The sequence below is a fragment of the Gadus chalcogrammus genome, chromosome 1 (genome assembly GCF_026213295.1).
Source record: "Gadus chalcogrammus isolate NIFS_2021 chromosome 1, NIFS_Gcha_1.0, whole genome shotgun sequence".
Taxonomy (NCBI): Eukaryota; Metazoa; Chordata; class Actinopteri; order Gadiformes; family Gadidae; genus Gadus; species Gadus chalcogrammus.
This window is the reverse complement of record NC_079412.1, coordinates 24,564,605-24,577,903: the sequence shown is the minus strand read 5'-3', so window position 1 is coordinate 24,577,903 and position 13,299 is coordinate 24,564,605. Positions and strand designations below refer to the sequence as shown.

The 13,299-nt window shown below is 46.9% G+C and overlaps 1 protein-coding gene across 3 annotated transcripts in view; it reads right to left on the bottom strand.

Moving 5' to 3' along the window:
• prdm2a (PR domain containing 2, with ZNF domain a) overlaps window positions 1-9,465 on the bottom strand; it is a 31,128-nt gene extending 21,663 nt beyond the window's left edge. Inside the window, exons 1-4 of one of the 3 annotated variants that reach the window (XR_008896384.1) lie at window positions 8,975-9,465; window positions 8,268-8,309; window positions 3,723-7,989; window positions 1,813-3,571 (exon numbers count right to left, since the gene is read on the bottom strand). Coding sequence is in view for 1 of the 3 variants with exons in the window: in XM_056597485.1 (XP_056453460.1) it covers window positions 3,557-3,571; window positions 3,723-7,943 (4,236 nt within the window). In the remaining 2 variants the exon portion in view is untranslated. Of the gene's footprint in view, window positions 1-1,444; window positions 3,572-3,722; window positions 7,990-8,267; window positions 8,310-8,974 lie in introns of those variants that run through there. The other 2 variants (XR_008896383.1, XM_056597485.1) reach the window with 2 other exon arrangements.
• Between the last annotated feature and the right edge of the window lie 3,834 nt (window positions 9,466-13,299).

The window sequence follows — 13,299 nt, the reverse complement described above, 5'->3', positions numbered from 1 at the left end:
GAAAGCCGATCCATTACCTGAGAGGCAGAGAAACACAGCAGCAGCAGCGGAAGCAGCAGCAAACCCTGTTACATAAGAACATATGGCTAAGCCGATACGGGGGAAAGTACCATCCCAACTCCTACTCACCACACCCTCTACCTGCTCCCTCGGGTGCTGCTGGGTACGTTTGCATTTTACCACCACAACATAGCCTTAAGCCGTGACAGGGGCAAATGAAAGGAACATCACACTCGTGTGCTACCACGACAGGGTGTTGAATGGCACCGCTCGCGAATTTCAAAAGCACATCCCATAATTTTATAAAGGACCGTAAACACCCTGCTCTTCCCTCCAAACCTCCCCAAGGGGATGTTCCATAGTGCAGAGCCGGAGCTTTGAATTTATCCTCCCCCTCGGATGTATTTCAATTGGATCCGTGCACATGGAGATTAGGCGGGATTGTCTAGGGGGTTTGGGCGTTTGAGTCCCAGGCAAAGGGGTTCTGGGTTTGAATCCCAATGTCAGCAATCGGGATCAGTGAATCCTTGAGCAGGGTTCTTAACCCTTATCAACTCTGTAATTATAATTAGAACCACAAATTAACTGGAGAAAATGGTATCAGAGGCTCTCTGCCTGGTGTTTCCCCAAAACCCATGGTGCTCTTGCAGGGGAATTAGACTCATTTGATTACGACCAAAGAAGTGAGGTGAGGAAAATGACCGAAAATAGGTTTTGTAGAGAAAGTGATTGGGGGTATACTGTGTTAATATACAACAGTGTTGGATCAGGCCTTGAGAGTTAAACTCTACTGAGCCTGAGTCTAAACCAGATTAAAACATCCTTCATCGCATCATCCTGGAGAATTTGAAGGCTGAAGTCGTGTGTCTCTCAGTCTTTTCCTCCAGCCGTAAAGACTGAGAGACAGGGCCGTTCTGGTTTCAGACAGTGATTTGATTTGATTGATGATCATGTCCGTGTTACAATAGGATATCTTGCATTATTGTATCCTCAAGGAAAAGTAGCTTTTCCTTCAGAACCAATCCCTCCACATTGCTATGCATGTTAGACCAATGATTGTGCCTGCCGGTATTGTGCCTGGACAGAACGGGATATATATTTTAATAATAGAGCTGGCTATACTTTATAAGGAAACTGGATATAGTCTACTTTTGAATCCTTCCTGGGGCCAGGCCTCTGAATTGAAGAGGCCATTCATAGTGATAGACAGTTCAATGCCACAATTCATTTCAATAGTAGCTTATTGAATTACTACCAACTAATTTGCCTCACCGATGAATTTCCTTTAGACAGAGACCATGAATAGTGTCCTGTGTCTATGGCACAGATTAATTGACAAAATGAAACTCATTACAAGTTGGGACGACCAACTTTCTTTCCTTAGCCTTGGGATGTGTTTCTGTAACCCTTGTCTTAAATCAGCCATCTGCCCTACAGTTGCTTTTATCCGAACATTTAAATATTGTTTGTATTAGACATACCTACCTTGAATACCAGTAGCTTTTTCATCGTAATAGTAATTGCCTCAAAGTTCTGTTATTAGTAGTCCTACAGTCAATCGCCATTTGATGTTAAATCTCAAAGTAATGCCTCGCAATATTAATTAGGAACCGTATAGATTTAGTGCATTGGCTCATTGTTGGATTGTAGTTCGGGTCGAGTCTGGTTCTGTGACACGGTTTGTTGTTGATCTTACAGCGAAGAGGCCAACAGCATTAGTTAGCATAGCATTGCTTATTCATTAATGCTGTTTTGCACGATTCCTAGACGCTTTATTTTGATGAATAAAGCAACTTAATTGTCGGTATTTACCTGTGTCTTGCGTGGTGCCGTGCCACCTCGTTGGATCGCAGGCATATATTTAGGAGTTGGAAAAGTGCGCCGCCAACTGGAAAAGGTTTCACCCTGCACCCTGAAAGTATTGGACGAAGAGGAGCTAGAAAGGTTTTCTCCTTTTTCATATACATTTAGTCTGAATCAAATAGTTAGTCAAATAGTTCAATATTATTGCTAGTTTTATTTAACTGATAATATGCCGTCCATTTCTGTAGAAAAAAAAAGGATAACAACGTAAACATTCTCCTTTTAATTTTGAACACTTATGGAAACATTAGTGCAAATCATAGAGGAATCAGGCCAACATAAATTTAAATAATTAATAAATATGCATAATTAATTGTACACATTTAAATGATAAAAGCACTTTTCACAGTAAAATAACATTCTAATCCAGCCTGTACATCATAGAGGAATTTTTTTCTGAACTTATTACCAGCAATATCTGAAAATATCAATTAAATACAGAGCACTTATAAATTAATGAACCAAATTAAGTCTACCCTGTATAGTGACCATTCCAGCCAGTTACGTGTGGATCACATACGACACATACACTGCATCTCAACGTCAAAGCATCATATGCACCCTGACAAACCAAAAAATCTCACTTTTTACAGACTATGAAAGCCACAATGAATTTTACAGAGAAAACAAACACCCTCGCCCAAGAAACAGACCATTGAAATACCCATTTTCATTCCAATCCGTTTCAAATGTGCAAAAGTAAGACTTCAAATGAGGCTGCTGTTCGTATACAGCAGTATGTTCTCACCAGCTGACTCGCGGCATTCACAAGCAGACCAACCCAGCCACAGCTCCGAGTTCAGGCTCTCACAGTCAAGCACAGTATTAAAACCTTCAATAATAAGCTCACAACTGCAAAGCAAATATAGACTTCATCTTATTCCAGACAACTCTGTATATTGACAAACATTGATGATGGTAACTCCGGAGCATTGCACTCGATCAAAATATCTCTCATAAGAAAAACATGATTTCTTACAGATCATATTTCTGCACACTCACCCACACACACAAGCAAATCAAAGTAACCTTGATTGTACAATGATGAAAAAAATAAAATAAAAACATAAATTAATTGGACAGCAAGTATATATTTTACACGTGCTTGCAGGTCAAATTGCCCTGAATTTCTCTTCATTATCCTTTTGAGTCTGATGGCATTCATAGAAACCACCATAACATCACTAAAATCTGTTCAGTGACCTTGCGGCATGCAGCGGGCATTGAAAACCTAAAGAGAAGGCCACATTTAAAGAAATGAAGGTGCAACTGTGTCACATTAATACATATGATTCCAGTAGTATGTTCAATATAATCTATTCCATATCCACTGGTAAAATGTTAAGGTGAGGTCTGCTCTCCTAGCTTTTTTACACTCCGCATTGCAGTCACTGATCCAGGTCTCAAAGTGCACATCAGAACATAAGCGGGGGGCAAAGAGTCAATGAAATGATTTGATCGTCTACAAACCGGTAGACGACGAAAGAAATCCAGAACCAAAACAGACCAATGCAAAGGGCTCGCTCATCTCCATTGTTCGGTTCCACTGGCTCCTGCAGCCACCCATTCCAGTGGGGACAGTCTCAAGAACATTACTGTGTACAGTAGGACGTGTTCTGTTGCTCCACAGGCCACATCTGCTCTCTCGGCGGTACTCCCTGCCTTTCCGACGGAGAAGATGAATGGGAGGGGTTCACACAGCGGGGCTCTGGATGAGAAAAATACAAAAGCGGTGAATAAATCCATCTGCCTCTTCATGAACACATGCATCTTTGGGACGCCCCATATTGTCCCTCGCACCGCCCCCGACCGCACATCTCTTCCAAAATATCTCTCTCTCACACACTTCATCATCATACCTGCTGGTCAGTCCCCAATTCATGGTTTGAAGAAGCAGCAGCAGTCTGTGCTCCTCCTTGGCCGGGGACGGCCGAGGGCTCCTCTGGCTCCCCCTGCGGCCTCACCAGAGTGATCTTGAGGGGGGTCTTGACGCCGTCCTTGGCCCCCGGCTGCGCCCTGCCGTACTGCCTCATGGCGGGGTTGAAGGTGCGTACGACGGGGAGGTCGCTCAGCGCCGACTCGTCCTGATTCTGATGCTGGACGCTCTCCTTGATAATGATCGTGCTCCGCTTGTGGGACAGCACCGCCTGCACCGGCAGGATGGCCGGCCTCTTGGCGGCGGGGGTCGAGACGTAGACCCGCCCCCCCGGGACCTTCTGGGCGGCGGGCGGAGGCTGGCGCCTCTCCTCCAGGGGGTCGGCGGCGCCTCCTCCTCTGAGCAGCTGGCCGTTGTTCTCCTTGGTGAGCGACACCGCGGCGTCCTTGCGCTTCTTCACCTCCTTGGGTTTCTTGGGGCAGACGGCCATGTGCTTGGTCCTGCTGCGCCTCATGGTGAACTCCCTGCTGCAGTGCGGGCAGGCGAAGACATCCTTCTCCGCGTCGTCCGCGCCCGCCGGCGGCGGCGGCGGCGGCGGGGCCTTGTCCGAGGCGGGGGGGGGTTTGTTCCTCTGCGAGACGGCCCTGTGCGCCGACCTCTTCTTCCTTTTGTCGAGCGCCGTCAGCTTCATTTTCACCGGAAGGTCTTGGCTCTGCCTCGAGCGGTGGTTGGGCCTGTGGCTCGCGTTGAGCCCGTTGGTGGCGTTGGTGGTGGACAGCACACCGCTTTGGGCCTTGGCAAAGTGCCGAAGGGGGATGGGGTTCTTTTTCGGCGTGTAGCGCTTCTTGTCGCTGGCGTTGGCGCAGGCCAGGATGTGCTTGTGCAGCTCGGGCAGGTTGTCGAAGCTCTTGCCGCACTTGGTGCAGCGGATGGCGGTGCTGAACGACTGCGGGATGTTGTGGGTGGTGAAGTTGGTGGCGGAGGCCATGGATCCGGCCGGCGATCGGTTATGGTAAGGGAAGGGTGGGGGCTTGAAGCTGGGGTAGTGCTGGTTGATGCCGAGACGCACGTCTGGCCCTTTGACTTCGCTGTCGTTGTCGTCTCCGTCGTCAGAGGCGGTGATCTGAACCGGCGGTCCCACAGCGCCGGCTTCACCCTCTTCTCTCTTCACCGATTTCTTCGACTCTTCTGCGGTGGCGGCCGGCGATGTGACGGCGTCGACCTTCGTCGAGCAGTTGCGGTTCTGCGGCCTCAGCTTGCCCTTCTCCTCCTGGGTGTGGGAGCACTGCCGACCCGGGTGCAACTCCTCCTGGTGGTGCTTCAGGTTGCTCAGGTACACAAACTCCTTGGAGCAGACGCTGCAGACGTACGTGGTGCCCACGCCGTGGAGAGCCAGCCGGTGCTCCAGCAGGGCCGAGGGCTTGTCGAAGAGCAGCACGCAGAACTCACATTTGTACGGCCACTCTTCGGCGTGGTCGCCCACATGGTGGCCCAGCTCCTTCATCGAATGGAAGAGCTTATCGCAGACGTTGCACACAAAGTTCTTGGTGAAGGTCTGCGGCGGCGGAGGCGTTCCGCTGGGCGGGTCGTCTGAGGGCTCTTCATCCTCGACCGGGGGAGGCGGGGTCTTGGCGTGTGGAGTTTCAACGGTGAGGGCGGCTTGCTCGACGTATGCCCCCTCTTTCAGGTCTCGTTCCTCGTCCTCCGATGGAGCTGGCCCGGGCTCGGGATACGAACCACCTAACGTGGGACTAACAGGTGCCACCGGGGAGGTCTCAGACACTGTGACGGACTCCGTTAAGGGCGGTGCTACAGTAGCCAGGTCGACAGTTTGGGGGCTAGGGAGGGACACAACCTGCTGCTGCTGCTGCTGCTGCTGCTGCTCCATCATCTGATTTGTTATCATCTGAGGGGCAGCTGGAGCCTCCGCCATAGTTTCCTGTAGATTCATTGTGGCCGGGACCATATTCCCTGAGGACTGGAGGGCTATGGTGCATTCTATCAGCACGGTGTTGCTGGGGATGTTGTAAGAGCTAAGCAGGGAATCCGTTAAGGTGACAGCGGGGGAGAACGCCACCCCCGACCCGCCAACCGAATCGACCACAGGCGCGTTGAGAGCGATCGGATCGGTGAGAAACACATGTGCGGGCATATTCAGAGCCGGATCAAAGGGCTGGGAGAGAGTAAGGAGACCTGCCGCATTGGCAAACGCAGAGTTGAAATCACAGCCGGGCAGATTCAATGAATCCTCCCTGCAGATTACCAACGGTTCAGAGGCCATGTTTGGCGCCACAACCTGGAGTGCTTGGTTCGAGGGATTAGCGATGGACGCCAACACTGTGATTAGGTTGGAAGCGGTCGGTAACATAGTGTGAACTGCTGAAGAAGAGAGCGCTATGGTGCAGGCGGAGGGCTGCTGCAAGGCCACAGGAAGCAGAGAGGTGTGTGATGGGTCAAGTGATACAGGGGGCAAGGTGAGGCCATACACAAGGCTTTCTGATGAAGGCTCACCGGGTCTTGACCCTGTAACTATGGTAAAGTTCGAGACTAAAGGTGCCTCTGGGTTCCCTAGAGTTATGTTTTGTTCTCCCGGGTCGGCGGCTTTTGCATACTGATTCAACATGGCCTGCTCCAACAGGCTAGAGTTTGGCTTCTTTTTCTTCAAAGGCGGTACGGAAATGGACACAGGGTGCAGGGCGTCTGGGCTTTGTTTTTGCAAGCTCAAGTCCAGCGCAGCCTCCGCAAGAGCCTCCTCCTCGCCTCTTTTAACCGCGTTCGAGAGATCCAGTGGCAGTTGATTACAGGGATTACCACCACTTCGTGGGGGCCAGCGCTCTTCGGCCACACAGCTCGCTTCCATCTCCTCCACGGCCGGAGCCGTTGCGTCGTCCTTCCCTTCGAGCGCGTGTGTCGCAGAGACCTCTGTAGGGGCGGTGTCCGTCGAGACGTCATCTCCTGCCTCAGGAACCTTCTCTTCCACTTTGGATGATGATGCTCTGGGCTCTGGCGGCTTGGCCGGTGAAACAGTCCTTCTTCTGTACCTCATGCTCCCCGCGGGCACGACGGACACCGAGAGGGGCGCGCTGAACTTCTGGCCATCCGTGATGAGGGCGAGGGTGGGCTTGAGGCCGTCCTGCTCGTCGAGGAGCCGTTTCAACTTGGGCGACAGGAATATGGTTCTCTCTCGGTGGGCCGCCGACGAGGGCAACCTCTGAGGCAGGAGGTTCTCTATCAAAGAGGAGACGAGCGACGACGAGGACGAGGTCCCGACGACCTCCGTCCCCAGCTCAGTTTTGATTTGAGGTAGAAGAGGCGGCGTCGCGGTTCTCCTCTTCGCCAGCGAAGGACCCGCCGTGTCTTGGCCCGTCGCGACCTCCGAACTCAGCGCCTGATTGGTCTGCGCCGGGTCCAGCAGAAGGGACCCCGTGCCGCCTACCGCAGACGAGCTGGCGGCCACCTCGACCCCCCCGCCATCGCTCATCGCGCTCGTCGACGCAACCTTTCCGTCGCCGTACAGGCTAAGGTTCTCAGAGACGTCGCCGGAGATGTCCAGCACGTGATGTTGGGCGGGTTCCGGCCCGTCATCGGGGGCGGCACCGCCGTCCGGAGCTTCTTGCTGGAGAAGAGGAGTCTGGTCAGCCTGCTCGACCGGCGGTCGCCGTCTGTGAAACCGTTGCTCGTGCCTCCGCTTGTTGATGCGAGTGTTGAAGACCTTCTCGCAATGGTCGCACCCGTGAGCCCCTTCAGTTTCCTGATCGTCCCCTCGCCTCGTCGGAGGCTCATGCCTGCCATTGTTTTGTTTGGACAAACTTGGGAGCGAGTCCACTCCCGACAGATGAGTGTCTGGTTCCTGGGGATGTATGTCTGCAGCCAGTGGGCTGTTGCTGTTAGCGTATTCGTCTGTGTCTGGGTCATGACATGGCAGGGTGTGGTTCCGGATGTGGCACTCCAGGCCCTGTTGGCTGTTGAAACAGTTCTCACAATGCGGACAGGGAAACGAATCCCAGTCAGAGTTAGAATCCTGATTCTCACAGAGTTCAGGGGAGGATGGCTGCCTCATGTCCGTCTCCACCGTAACTTCTTCTTGATCACTGCCTTCCATGTCACCCTCTCCTTCCTCTTCCTCCTCCTCCTCCTCCTCCTCTTCATATACTACATCATCTTCATACACCGAGATGTATAAGCAGGGAGAATCCTCCATCATCTCTGGAGGCTGGGAAACACCAACAGGTGACCGAGACTTTTCAGACCTCAAGAATTAAAGAAGAGAAACACTGTCAGAAGCCAAACCAAGCAAACACAGGTGTCACAAGTAGCTTTTAGCAATGTAAATAGATAAGAGGATTTGCAAGAAGTTAGCATGTTTATTAACATTTTATTTGATTTTATGAGCATAGTCTAAATAGCATTATGCCACAACTAACCTTATGGATGACCTAAATATAACACATATTTCATGTAACATTTTCCTAAAAAAAAGAAGAAGCAATAATGTATGTTTATGCACACCATGATTGTAATCACTTACCATTTTAAAAGTCAACGCTGTATGGACCTGCATGTTTATATTCTGAAAAATAAAAAGAGTATCATGTTTTGAAGTATCTCAAAATTATCGTTAAATGATGCATAAGGAATATATATTTATGGTTGCAATTGTTGGATATCAAATGCTTCTTTACGGGATTAGACGTTCCATTACAAGGTTAAAAGGTTGTTATAGCTCTTTGTATAACTGCCTAACGTCCAGTCTCTTATTTACCATGAATGTTCACTACACATGACATTTAACTGTGCCAACATTAATATAATATTACAATATTGATACTGATAGCTCGTTATTCAAAAATGAAGATATGTGAACGAAGGCCCGCATTGATAGTCGATTGGTTGCGCAATTTATAAACGACTGAAGATATTAAAAGGAATGTAGAGCTTTTAGATCGGACGAAGAACAAAATCCACATCTAATCAATCCGATTATATCAGTAATCTTTACCAATGCGTCCAAATGATTCAAATGACAAAGCCTCAACTATTCAGAGGCCCTATTTACGCACCAAGTAACTTTATCCGTTTTAACACATTAAGAGATTAAGCTTTTTATCTGGCTACAAAAAATTAGGCTGCACCAGAGACAACGTTCAATCACTGCAATGTCGTTCATGCATTGTCATTAGATGTATATATATTGATAATATATGCCTTGGAAGAATGATCTGCCCACTGCTTCACCTGTGATGACGCGCCCTCGTCCTGCACCATTGCTAAACACTCTCCCCACACGTCGCCACTTTAATAACACACTTCAACTGGATCCTTCACAGAGTAACACACTCCGTTGTGTTCTAAGCAAGCAGTGCCAATTAAAGCAATTAACGCGGCGGTTATGTCATACCAGGCACGTATCGTAGATAACAGTGTCACTCGTAGCATAAAGGATATCAGCTGCTATCTACACTTTTGCATTAGGAGTATTAGACAGATAGCTCTCGGTGGTCAGCAGTTAGCGTTAGCGTGGTTGACATTGGTGAACGAGGGTCTGTCGTTAAAGCGCTATCGTTTCTAAAACGAAATCAAATGTAATTTTCTATCTACATACTTTAATTCGAAGGGAGAACTGTCGTTCAGATGGTATGGATCGTGCAGATTGCAGCAGTATCCTCTTCCCTTAATTTACAACGGGGCTAGTTCATAAAGGGCTCTGATTGGTTAGAATTTGTTGATGAAAGATTCTGACCAATCAGAAACAAGCTTGTTGAGGAAAGGGAAAGGAAGAAAATAAAAAGATAACACAGCTGACAGCCGACCATTGATCGTTGATTTTAAAACATGAATTGTTTTTAATTCTTAAGCACAATACGGTCTATAACGTCGACTAGAACACATAATTAATTATTTGTAGGAGAAAGCTATCAGAAAATGTAATGCAATGACGTTATCTTGATATTTCACTTGGGTTTTCTGACGCAATTTAGGCCTAGTGGGGGTTTGCGTGGTACTGGGTCAATTACAAGTTGGGCAGCACCAAAATTACAATTTGTATAATGCTTTGGACCCATTGTCATTATTTTTACCATGGATAATATCTCTTTATTATCAGGAATTAAGGTAATAATAAAATAAAATAATAATAACGTTTGAAGTGAACGATGATAGCCTACCATTAATCTAAATTATTGTTGATTTTTTTTCTCTCGTGCAGTGCACTGCTTATCCCCCTAGATGTCAGTGTCGCTCAATTGTCCACGCGCCATGGGAAACATTTACACTGTAGTTGGATTTAGATTATACCTCATTGAATGTATTTAATCTTATATTGAAAATGTATGTAAATATATTCAAACGTTATTATCTTAAAAAAATGTAATGGTCGTTATTGTTTTGGTTCTAATTATTAAGTAGGCTTTTAGGAGCTTATTTTTTACTTATTTGGTTAATTCAGCTCTTGTTGCTCTGGAGGTTACGTACAAGATAGTTTCAACTCTGGGTTTTATCCGAATCTGGATGTTATTTGAGGGCGATTATTTATGTATGGACTGAGAGCAGGATACGCACCCTTGAACCGGCCTATGTATTGAGGTTATTAGACTCATTATGGTCATCATCGTCCAGCAGCCACAGCTGCTTGTGTGTCTGATGTCCTGAGTCTTTGTGCTAAGTGGAGCATTCGAGCAAGATGCTGAACTTCTTGTAGGCCTATATGCTCCTAACAAAGTGGTTGCAGACCTGCAGGCCTCTGCATGGTTAATGGCCGTGTATAGTCATCATGAGTTCCTTTAAAGATATTGGAGGGTTACTTGGTGTTGCACAGAAGTGAATGACGCATACATATCCCCCATTTATTAATAGATTTAGATGTTATTTCAAATGGTGGTGTTCCGGACATTCGCCCTTTGTGTTCTCGGCTGTGCAGATTGAATCGCCGCAGTTAGAACATGACATCAGCCGTTGTTTCCCGTGGCTCTGTTTGACAAAGAAAAGCGGAGACAAACGGCAGATTCAAGACGAATCTGGACATTCTGTCACATCTGCCAACGGCTATTCTTGTCCACTCGACCACCTCCCTCTGTGTGCTCAGCAACAATTGTCAATTGAGTTACAGTGGTGCGCTTTAGTATGCTGACACCTACAGCGCATTGACGGGACTGGAGCGGTCATTTCTCACGGTGCTATCACCACCTCCAGAGTCCGGGCGACATAAAGGCCCGCCATTGATAGCGGGAACGGAGAAACATGTAAACCTCTGACACTGGGTTCTCGTGTGATATTCAAACATTGCATGTTCTTTGTGTGTCCGATGTGGGCTGTACTGTGCGTGCAGCGAGTGGGGGGGGGGGGGTTTGGCCTATAGGCGGAGAAGATCTCTCAACAATGTACTGTGGAATCGTTACATTCTGTTCTCCCATTTGATTTCGCCCACAACAAGGCACGGTCACATTATGCAAGATGACATAAGATAGGCAGGGATACGGCAAGATGAGACAACATTAAATAATACAATGTAAGATAGGCCTATAATATCAACCAAATTGAATATATATCCAAGATTACAGTAGGTCAGATCAGATCAGATAAGCTAAGACACATTTTGACAAGACGCAACAACATAAAACGACTCTTAAGATAAGATAAGCTTTTACATGACAAGAAAACATTATAACATGTATGGTACATACATGCTACACACACACATGCACACGCACACAGACCCAAACGCACACACAAGTGCGTGCAAACTCTGCCAAAACAAACATTAACAATCAACCAAAGATGTTGGCCAAAACCAATTTCACAAACTTGCTATTAACCAACTTCATCCGACAACAGCCAATAACCACGCCCGGGTAGTCTACGCCCTAAGCCATATGGCCCGAAGTTGCCGTCTGATGGCTTTTGCTGGGGCAATTGGCGAGAAATTCAAGATTATATGAGATAAGATAAGAGGACATCAAATAAATTGAGACCATATATATATATATATCAGAATCTGTTCCCACAAAGCACAGTAGGATCGAACAGGCAAACGCCATCTGTTGGCCTTATGGCAACTGTCTGCCTTACAGTACATGCATAGATCGTCATTCAGAGCAGCTCAGTCGACATATAAGTTGACTACGCTGACATTTATTTATAGTTTGTCAGAGCCGAGTTAGAACCAGAGTCATCCTATACACTGGGCTCTAGTGTATCTTTCAAACCAGATTTGATTCGCAGCTGTGGCCCTGGAGATGAGCATGCGTGGTGCATGCGTGTTGGTCTGCGCAGCGTTACAGTCCTGGACCACACACGCAAATCATTGCATTTGGCAGGTGCGAACCAGGGGCTAACCATAGGTGCTAACTGACTATCTGCTGAATGCCATTAGCAAGCCTGGGCCTAGCGACTATATTACTTGAAGCTAGGATAAGTAATTTCGAGAAAACTAGCTAGTGTAAATCCGGCAGAATTAAGGAATTGGACTTGCTTATTACGGGCCTGCGACCGCCACAGATGGTATATTGTTTGCTGTTGGGTTGTAAGGAGAATTTCAACATCTACGAAATAAACTGCCTACCCTTGCTTTAATTAATAGGAAGTAGCCCTAACTTGGACAGGAGGTAATCATCCAAACTGAAAAGCCTTTACGCAATTTATCTTAAATTTAATTTGTATTGTTAGTTGAGCTGGTATTAGTTTTACTACAAAGAAGTTCGAATTTTCTAAGATCATCACAATTTTTAATTTATATAGACATATTAAATGCCTATTGCCTATTTCATTGGCACCAACTCACAACTCTGCCTCATAGACAAATTAAATATGTTGATATTAGTTTCAGTAAATGACTTGATGTATGTTGCTATTCTAGGTTAAATAGATGATCGTTGTGACAATAAATTATTTGTCAAAGTGAAAAATGGAATTGGCGTAAGCGTTCAGCCTCAAGCGCATTAAAGCCTTGGTATTGCCTCCATAAACATAAAAGTTGTTTCCCGATGGGGTTTAATCAGGATCTCAACCACTTCCATTCGACTCCATTGATGCAACTCATCATTTCTGTTCTTGTTTTTTTCTGCTCTTCTTGGACTAGGAGCAGCGATCATTACTGCCACCCACAGATACCTTCTAATTCCACGCCCGTCTTCACTCTTAACGAGGCCACTCACCACATAACCGTTGAAGTCTATGTCGGTGTGACCTACTTAGAAACCACATTTGTTCCTGGCTCTGAAACTAATTCTTTCCAAAAAAGTGAATCTGCCAGAAAATGGTGTGTGCTCCTGAAGATATAATTTTTTTTACAAAGTACAGAAATATGTGCTATTCTGTATTATCCCTCAGAAAATGTATTTAAAGGTCCCATGACATGCCACCAGGTGTGAGTGAGATTAGCAGATTTTCAAGCAGATTTTTCAGCAGACAGATTTTAAAAATGGCTGACGGTAAATCATACAATCTTTGAATGCACAAACCTGATTCCCACACGCTAACATGTGTGCCGATGGAAACGTTCATGCACTTGCTCTCAAACACACACAAACACAAAACCGGGACCCCCCCATAGCCTCATAAATTCC